General features: G+C 38.7%; 1 protein-coding gene across 3 annotated transcripts in view; it reads left to right on the top strand.

The window, feature by feature from the left end:
• Positions 1 to 1,861: 1,861 nt before the first annotated feature.
• The window catches only part of LOC137967817 (sushi, von Willebrand factor type A, EGF and pentraxin domain-containing protein 1-like), a 21,350-nt gene continuing 13,211 nt past the window's right edge, over positions 1,862 to 10,000 (top strand). Inside the window, exons 1-4 of one of the 3 annotated variants that reach the window (XM_068814399.1) lie at positions 1,862 to 2,092; positions 3,844 to 4,022; positions 5,475 to 5,592; positions 6,081 to 6,203. In XM_068814399.1, coding sequence (XP_068670500.1) covers positions 2,014 to 2,092; positions 3,844 to 4,022; positions 5,475 to 5,592; positions 6,081 to 6,203 — 499 coding nt within the window. In that variant the 5' untranslated portion in view covers positions 1,862 to 2,013. Of the gene's footprint in view, positions 2,093 to 3,759; positions 4,023 to 5,474; positions 5,593 to 6,080; positions 6,204 to 10,000 lie in introns of all 3 variants that reach the window. The other 2 variants (XM_068814398.1, XM_068814400.1) reach the window with 2 other exon arrangements.

Genomic DNA, 10,000 nt, shown 5'->3' with positions numbered 1-10,000 from the left:
AAGGTCGAATAACCACCGTGAAAGATTTGGAAAGATGACGTTTCCAGCGTTAGCCCTTCGTCATTTGATGAAATCAATTTCTGTTTCAATCTCCCACCGACGCAGTACCACAGTTTCTTTAGAAACTAAAATTTTGTTCACTCAAAAATATACCTTACTGTCCTTTACACAGAATTTCACCGACAAGCCGAGCCACTCAAAGATATACTTTACTCTTTGTTTAAACAATGAATGTTAGCAACAAGCCGCCGAGAAGCTTAAAGATATACCTTACTTTCTTTAACATTTTCACCAACCAGCCGACGGGCCACTCAAAGATATACCTTACTCCGTAGTAACCAAAACGCGGGTCCGGGTCCGGGGGCCGGGGCTGGGGCTGGGGCTGGGGCCGGGGCCGGGGCCGAGGCCGGAGGCCGGGGCCGGGATCCGAGTGTCTTTTTATTCCCCATTTGCTTTGTTTCAATTTTTGTCGTTATTCTCCTGTACTGTTACGTACGAATGACCGGCATCTGTCCTTCGTTTACGGTGAAAATTAGTCAAAAAAATTAAGGAACCGACGGAAGCTATGGAAGTACTCAAGGGAGATCTTGTTTTATTTTTATTTTTTTTCTAAATTGGACTTTGTTATTTTGTGTTTTAAATTAGAGCTTGATTTCTGCGAGCATCTGGCTTTGTCCTCCCGAAAATCGAAGTTTCTTTTTCGAAGTTAAGAGAATTTCCGAAATTGCTGAACTTGGAGTTTATGGAATATACACCAACTGCCTGAGACACTGAACACGCGCTGAGCTCCACACTTTAAAATCGCATTGTAATGTTTACTTCGTTAAAAACAGAATCACAGTTCCACGATGATCATCACGCAGTCACGCAACGTTCTCATTTGCTTGTTAACCGCGCAGCCATGGGCCGAGCGCGGTTCTTGCTCTGCACGTGTTTTATTAACCGCGCGGCCGTGGGCCGAGCGCAGTTCTCGCTCTGCACGGCGTTCAATTTTTGGTTTGGTCGGTGACCAGACCCAAATTTCCACTCGGCCATATAGTCAGTGGGACTTCCAGTAGATGACAAAGAAGAATAAAAGCTGGCGCCTTCCAAGTCAAAACAAAGACTAGAATATTAAAATGGCTTGCATGGAAATAAATTCTGTTTATTGTTAATTTTTAATAGAGTCAACTTGGTTTGAAAAAAATATATTGAGCTCCTAGCAGTTTATAAAGTGGGTTGACAATTTTCACAACAATATACGAATGACTGCTGGTAAATTAAAAAATTATCTGAAATATATAGATTCTGAAAACGTAAAGAACTCCGTCCCTCTGACTTGTTATTGTTTTTGGGATTATTGAGTATTGATAAGGATCCTGAATTCAAGATTTTGGTCTGCCAAAATCCTGAATTCTAAAATCTTGAATTCAGGATTTTGGAAGTCGTCAACTCTAACTCTAAGTCACAACTCTACTGAAATAACTCTATTGATAGTGAACCTCGACATTTCAAAATGAACTTGACTGACTTTCGCCACATTCCCCAAAGCAAGCTGCGCTTTATTTTAATTTCCGTGGATTAATGGATCTAAAAATAGTGTTATTATGCATTGGGGTATCTGAAATTTAAAGTGTCCCGTAGGCCTTCTTCTCAATAAAATCAACTGTTGAAAGGTCTTGAATGGACCTGACTATATTAGCTTTTCAAAGGCCACTTTGTGTTAGATATGATCAAAAAAGAGGAATTTTACGATTTTAATAACCTTGAGAGTATCCTGAACAAAAGGCATCATCTCGAGGCACTGGGGAATAAATGCATACAAATGCTTATATTTATTTCCCCGAGCCTCTAGATGATGCCTTTTGTTCAGGAGTGAATTTTAATATATCCAAAACAAACTCTACTCTGTTGTGGCGACGGATAATTAGTCCTATACAAGAATTTGACATCTGCATCTCTGGGTGTTAATAAGACTTCGAGACACCCTGCACAAATAGTCTTAATTTGCGACTGACCTGTGAGGAATGTGCGATGGGGACTCCTCCTATAGTGCAGTTTATTATCACCTCAGCTTTCGTTTCGCTCCATGTCACAACTGCCTGTCCGAATGGTAAGTTTTAACTAACGCTTTGGTTGGTGTCGTTTCCTCTCTCTTCGTCCTTCTCTCTTAAGGTTAATTTTCTGTAAATAGGTTATGTGTTTTTGGGAAGCCTACTTTCTTAGCTTTAAAACTGATGTATTGCTTTTTAATTTTTTTTTTGAGAAAAAAAAATGCGTTTATGAATTTCGCACCCTTTACTGTGGTAGAGAAACTAGAGAAAAGAGTTAATTAACTCTTTTCTCTACCACGATAGAGGGCGCGAAATTCTTAACCGGCCATTTCTCCGCCTGTCGCGTATGATGGCCAACAACTTGTTTTCACGGAGGGTTCAGAAATCATTAGATGCAAAATAAAAGTAGTCAGCATCAATAAATATCAAAAATTATCTATCATTTAAAAAAAACTATTGAAACTTCTCCAGTATCGAAGTATCGGCGCAGGTGGAGCCTCTTCAGTCCATTTCGCATACTTTGTTGCCAATGTTTTCTTAATTAGAAAATCCAGTGAAAAACTCTTTTTCCTCGAACCCCCTGAAAATGATTCAAATTTGAATCATTACTTTAGAGCTCGTAGGTGTGCGTGCTTTCCATCAATCTCGCTGAAATTTGGCGTGTTTACTAGGAAGAAAAAGCCCCAGTTTCCCTGTAAATCTTGGCTTTGTAACTTCCATGACGCCTACATGATCGACATTGCGACTTAGGCGATTTGAGCTGAGCGAGGCGAATGTAACTATAAATTTGAGTAACTTACTCATGCCTTACTCATGCAGTGACAACCGTCAGAACTGCATTTTATGTAACAACTGATAGGGCTTTTGATGATTTGTACGCAAAGTGTACATTATAGAACTTTTATTTTAGGCTTAGTATTTTTAATGAAGTCATTATGTAATTATCTTTTTAGGATAGGGTAGCTAGGTGTCTCCAATTAGTATGCTGTTTCATCGGCAGCAAGCAATTTTCATGCTTAAAATTAGCTCTTTTTGTGAATGTTTTTCAACAAAATAAATAAAAACGGTGAAGATCTGGTGCAGCGAGTCAATTATTTTCTAATTCAAACGATTTTCTCCCTCACTGGATTCTCGCATTATCTGATACACAAGCAAATCGATTACGAAATAGTTCTTCATTTGCAAGCAGAGAACTTCGTGGTGCCATTAACGTTTTTCGATAATTATTTCATTAAATCTACTCGATTCTGATTGAACAAGAGGGTACACAAATACCAGCGTTAATTCCTCGCATGCACTCTGTTAGAGTAGTCAGCTACATAAAAATTGTGTTTAGTCCGAAATGAGTAACTAATGTACACTGCAACTAGTCAGCGTACGACTAACAGCGGCAAAATCAAATGACAGTAATTTTGCTATTTTCAATGAAAGCGACTTAAAAGCTTTAAAAGCTTGCTAGTACATACAAGATATAGAAAACTCAGTTGCATCTGGATGATTTTTTGAGAGATGAACGAAAGTACTTTACAGGCGAATGCACGTTTTCATAACTAACCGGGGCTTGAAAATTTCTCCTTGAGGTCGAGAAAATTGAGCTGATTGTATTCAAAACATCATACAAAATACTAATTTGGACTTGTACTCAAGATCAAGGGAAAATGTTTAGCCTAATTATCTCTGCATTAGTTTATAATGATGATTGTAATAGTTAATTTTGATTTTATAGATGATTGTCGGGAACTTGTCTTCCCATCGTTTTTTTTCTTCGCCCACAAACTGCTGGTGAAACATAACATCACGACTATCCAAGTCCACGATTTAGAAGAATGCAAGTGGCGATGCTATCAAGACCCTAATTGCGTTAGTGTTAATATTCATACCCACAAAAATAACGAGGGACTTTACAGATGTGATCTGAACAACGCCACTGATCTTAGACATGGTCCAGAGTTTCTGGACGCAGTGGATTACTTCTATCATGGAGCAGACGTAAGGCTGAAAATTGGATTGATCCTTTTGTTTGCTCCTCCTAATCTCAGTTAGAATTTCCTTTTGTACTAGTTCTCGTCCTTCCACTCACAACTGAATGCTAACGTGTTCCTCTTCGCGTTTCAATTCTCAAAAACATGGTTTCCATACAATCGCCAGCCTTAGCATCGATCGCCCCGATCGCATGCACGAAACAGTGTACAGGCGAATTTATGAAAACAATAGCGGAAAGAGGCGACTGCGGGGATCCTGATCAGCCGGATAGAACTCTGCTCTATCCAAGCGATCAAAACGATGGAGTGAAATTTGGAAACAGCAAATCGTACGAATTTTCCGGATCGCCTATACACTGTTTCGTCCGATCGGGGCGATCCGGGCGATTATATGGAAACCAGCTGGGCTCAATTCTACGTTGTTTGTGTTTGCGTTAGTGTTGTTCCGTTTGTGTTTGTCCTCGGTTTCTGTGCTCTAGTTTGCGTTAATGTACGTAATCGTGTAATCGTTCGTGTTCATGTTCCTGTTCATATTACAGTGGCTTTTGTAAGAACTAGAGTGAAAGACGCTAGAACGCACAGAACGTAAATTCACAAACACTGAAAAGTCAGGCACATGCACACAGAGTACCAACGCGAACAATGTTAACATACAATGAGTGACTTTCACCGCGAAAGTAAACAGATATGAATACTAGCAATGTGATGGGCCAATTAACAAGGTTATTACCCCCAAAAAAGTATCCGTTTCTGACGATAGAAGGACACCTTGCCAGCTTGATCCTATATTTTTAGAGATTACAATTTCATCACTTACAATGACAGGGGTGGCGAATGGTTCATCAAAAACTCTCGGTCTCGCAAAATTTTAGTCGAATTTCACGGGTCTCGCAGTCTCTTCTTTTGAGCGGTTATGTGCGTCTCGCAGTCTCGTTTTTTATATGAAGGTGTCAAACACTTTGAAGTCTCGGTCTCGCAATCTAAAAAGTCAAAATGTCTCGGGCTCGCAAAGAAAAACGCTGGTCTCGCCGTCTCGCAAAGTCTCGCATTTACCATTCGCCATCCCTAATGACCGATGACGTAACAGCTGGAACCCACTACCTTGAGACTCCATACGTATTATACCTTTGAGTCAACCCTGTCCCATATCCCATATTTTTAGAACTTTTAAACTGCTATGTGTTTCATTATTTCGAAATACCTTGGCGTTTCAGGTGTTTGCATTGTGACGTAATTAATGGTCAACCATAAGTCCTCTTATGATTGGCTATTGTGAACACATCGGTAAAAATCCCCTGGGATGTGCTTCTAAAAATAAAAAGATACAAGACAGGGTTGACTTAGACGGCTAATATAGAAGATGGAGGATCCGGGTAATGGGTTTTAGGTAACAGTAAGCCCGCCATATATAAGAAAAAAATCATTTGTAAGCCAGCGTTGTTTTTGCCTTTGTTTAAAGAGTGCCTGTGATAAGGAAGGTCGCTGTGACAACGGAGGTGTTTGCCAATCTGGGTATACAGACAAAGGATATCGCTGTGTTTGTCCTCCAGGATGGAAGTTTGCCTATTGTCAACAAGGTATCCCTTGATTCGTCTTTTCTATCCTCATATTGTCTACCTGTTGCTTTCACTGCTACTAACTCTGTTTCTAACTAAATAAGTATGGTACGTGATGGTAACTGTAGGATGACATGGTTAAAAAACTCCGGCTTTGATATATTTGCAATCTTGTCCTCAAATCATGTCTTTTTATTCCTCTGACACGTTATGGCGTACCTCTATATGCACATTTATCTACTCGAATCGTAGATATCGACGAATGCGTCTCACGAATGCACAATTGCTGTAAAGATGCAGTGTGTAACAACACCAAAGGATCGTATACTTGCTCATGTAAACCAGGATACTTTCGTGATGGATACAATTGTACCGGTGAGAAAACGAAACATTTTATCATGGATAAGTTTGTCTTCGATGATGCAATCTACGGTACTTTGCTAATTGAAAACTTAGTATATAGGCTGGTGTAGAAATATTGATGGTGTATTTACTGACTTTGTTCTCAGATATTGATGAGTGTTTGGTTGAAAATCACACCTGCAGCTCTGACGCTAAGTGCATCAACACCAATGGTTCATATAATTGCTCTTGTAAGGCAGGGTATGTTGGAGACGGACGAAACTGCTCAGGTCAGATTTCTCTTGCATATGTTACTTTAATTATTTAAGGTTACGACTAAACGCTATTTCCATTGCAAAGTACGCTGACGTCAGTGGAGTGGAGTAATCATTAAGCCCTCCTGGAAGATAAAGAATGATACTTTAAAGCTACGTTTGCATCCTAAGCTGTAAAAAGATTGGTTCATCTAGAAAATAGAATGTGATACGCACATAAAGTAGGACTCATAATGGTTTTGGAAGCCATCTTAAGGGGTAGGCAAAGGTGTCCAGTATGACAGTGTTTCTATGGAAATCTACGTTAAAATGACTTGAGAAAACCTTGAATGTAGAAACAATTGAGAAGGGTAAACTAACCAAACCTAACCAAAGGATTTTACTGACGAAACTTCAGTATCCGACCTGCACTAGAATTTTCCAGGCGAAATTTGAAATTAATATATTAGTCTGTATTTTTTTTCAAATCCTCAAATTTTTTCAGTAAAACCTTTGGTTAGCAACTTAAGTTTACCATTCCCAAATGTTCTGCATTCAAGCTTCTCTCAAGTTAGTTTGACAAAGATTCCCATTCCAGGCCTATCCTGTTTTCACTCATCGAAGAGGACGTAAATTTTTACGTCATGCTGAGAGCTTTGAAAGCTCTTACGAGCAAGCTCATCATACACGTTTTTTTTCATTTGCATCAGCTTGTAGATCAAAATCGAAATTCCGCTGAAAGCAAAATAGTTCCAATGTATTGAAACAGACACAAAAACCAAATATTCATCCCAACTGTACTGCGTTGGCGTTTACAGCTAGTGCTTTCGACCGATGACATTGATAGGAAAAGGGTATATAAAAGGACCAATAAATTGATGTGTGTACTCGTTTACCTCGCCACTTTGGGGCTCGGAAATATTCACCAATAGCTATCCCCTCGATAAATATTTAATGTAGTATACACTAAAACAATGAGATAATATAGCTAAATAATTTAAAGAATATTCATTTTCTTTAAAACAATTAATTTCTTCGTCTGTCATCTCGACAAAATGGCTCGCGAGAATTTAAGAAAATCGCTTAGGAGATTATCGCGTAATAATAAGCTGAACGCCAACCAATCAGCGCAAAGAATTTTGAATAATCTCCTATGTAATTGTACCAAAGTAATTTATTGACTCTAATCGCAGATATTGACGAGTGTATCACACCAATGCACAATTTCTGTAGAAATGCATTGTGTAAAAACACCAAAGGATCGTATACTTGCTCGTGTAAACCAGGATACTTTGGTGATGGATACAATGGTACCCGTGAGAAAATGGAAAGTTATATCATGGATTAGTATATCTTCGATAATGCAATCTACGTTTTATTTCTAATTAAAAACTCAGTGTATAGGTTGGTGTAGAACTTATGATGGTGTACTTACTAACTTTGTTCTCAGATATTGAGGAGTGTTTGGCTGGAAATCACACCTGCAGCTCTGACGCTAAGTGCATCAACACCGATGGTTCATATAATTGCTCTTGTAAGGCAGGTATATACGCTGGTAAGAGGCTTCAAGGCTATTATCATAGCGTAAAATTTACGTCAGCGACGATGGGAGAACGTTTTGCTAAGTCATAATAGGGGATTTTATGTGCCTATCCCATTTTATTTTCTAGATGGACCACTATTTTTCAGATTAAAATGCAAACGTGAGCTTGAAGTATTATTCTGGCTTCCAGCAAGGCTTAGTTACGCATTACGCCAATCCTCTGACGTCTTCGCTCTGTCTTCTGTCTCCAACAAACCCTGCTTTGCAAGAGCAATTATATGAACCATTGGTGTTGATGCACTTAGCGTCAGAGCTGCAGATGTGATTTCCACTCCTCAATATCTGAGAACAAAGTTAGAAAGTACACCATCATAAGTTCTACACCAACCTATACACTGAGTTTTTAATTAGCAATAAAACGTAGATTGCATTATCGAAGATACACTAATCCATGATATAACTTTCCATTTTCTCACGGGTACAATTACAATTGTATCCATCAGCAAAGTATCCTGGCTTACACGAGCAAGTATACGATACTTTGGTGTTGTTACACAATGCATTTCTACAGCAATTGTGCATTGGTGTGACACACTCGTCAATATCTGCGATTAGAGTAAATACTTTGATACAATTATATAGGTGATTATTCAAAATTCTCTGCGCTGATTGGTTGGCGTTGAGGTTATTATTACACGAAAATCACCTCAAGTTTCGTCAGTAAAATCTTTTGGTTAGCAACTAAAGTTCACCGTTCTCAAATCTTTCTACATTCAAGGTTTTCTCAAGTCATTTTAACGCAGATTCCCATAGAAACACTGTTATTTCGGACACGTTTGCGTACCCGTCAAGATGGCTTCCAAACTGTGATGAGGCCTATTTTATGTGCCTGTCACTTTTTTTTTTCTAGATGAACCACTCTATTTACAGCTTAGGATGCAAACGTAGCTTTAAAGTATTATTCTAGGTCTTCCAGCAAGGCTTAGTTATGCATTACTCCAATCTACTGAGTCATCGTGCTTTGCAATTGACGTAGCGTTTAGCCGTAACCTTAAAAGACAAAAGTAATATATGCAAGAGAAATCTGACCTGAGCAGTTTCGTCCGTCTCCAACAAACCCTGCCTTACAAGAACAATTATATGAGCCAATGGTGTTGATGCACTTAGCGTCAGAGCTGCAGGTGTGATTTCCAGCCATACACTCCTCAATATCTGAGAACAAAGTTAGTAAGTAAACCATCATGAGTTCTACACCAACCTATACACTGAGTTTTTAATTAGCAATAAACCGTACATTGAATTATCGAAGATATACTAATCCATGATATAACTTTCCATTTTCTCACCAGTACAATTGTATCCATCACCAAAGTATCCTGGTTTACACGAGCAAGTATACGATCCTACAGCAATTGTGCATTGGTGTGATACACTCGTCAATATCTGCGATTAGAGTTAATAAATCAATGCCAACTTGAGGATCCTACCTGCACTAGAATTTTCCCACCTAAATCTTAAATTAATCTCTTTTTTCAGTAAAATCCTTTGGTTAGCAACTAAATTTTGCCATCCACAAATTTTCTATATTCAAGGTTTTTCAAGTTACTTTAACGTAGCTTCCCATAGAAACACTGTTTTTTCGGAGACGATTGCTTACCCGTCAAGATGGCTTCCAAGCCGTCATAAAGGCCTATTCTGTTTTCACTCATCGTCGATGACGTAAATTTTAAGTCATGCTGAGATCTTTGAAAGCTCTTACCAGCGAGATCATCATACATGTTTTTTTTTTTTGCATCAGCTTGTGATCAGAATCGGAATTCCGCTGAAAGCAAAATAGTTCCAATTTATTGAAACAGACACAAACAACAAACATCCATCCCATTTGCACTGCGTTGGCGTTGACAGCTATTGCTTTCGACCGATGACATAGAGGATAGCAAAAAGGGTATATAAAAGGACCAACAAATTGATGTGCACTCATTTATATCTCCACTTTGCGGCTCGGTTAATATCCACTATTATTAAAAACTACATTATTCGATAATGCAATTCGAGAGTTTTGATTGGTTAAGCCATCATTGGTTATGAGCCATTATAACATGGTCTACAAACACGGCAAGCATATGCGTGATTTTTTTGGGCCTTTTAGTTTTTATTGTAGTCTAGTTTCCTATATTTTGGGGGCGTTTTAATAAAACAGTTATTCCACTCGCGTTTGTTGGATATGAGATGATTATAGCCAACTCGGCTCTACGCGCCTCGTTGGCTATCTATCATCACATATCCAACT

The sequence above is a fragment of the Montipora foliosa genome, chromosome 8 (genome assembly GCF_036669935.1).
Source record: "Montipora foliosa isolate CH-2021 chromosome 8, ASM3666993v2, whole genome shotgun sequence".
NCBI lineage: Eukaryota > Metazoa > Cnidaria > Anthozoa > Scleractinia > Acroporidae > Montipora > Montipora foliosa.
Note: the sequence above shows the minus strand (reverse complement) of the source record. Positions and strands in the feature narration are given on the sequence as shown.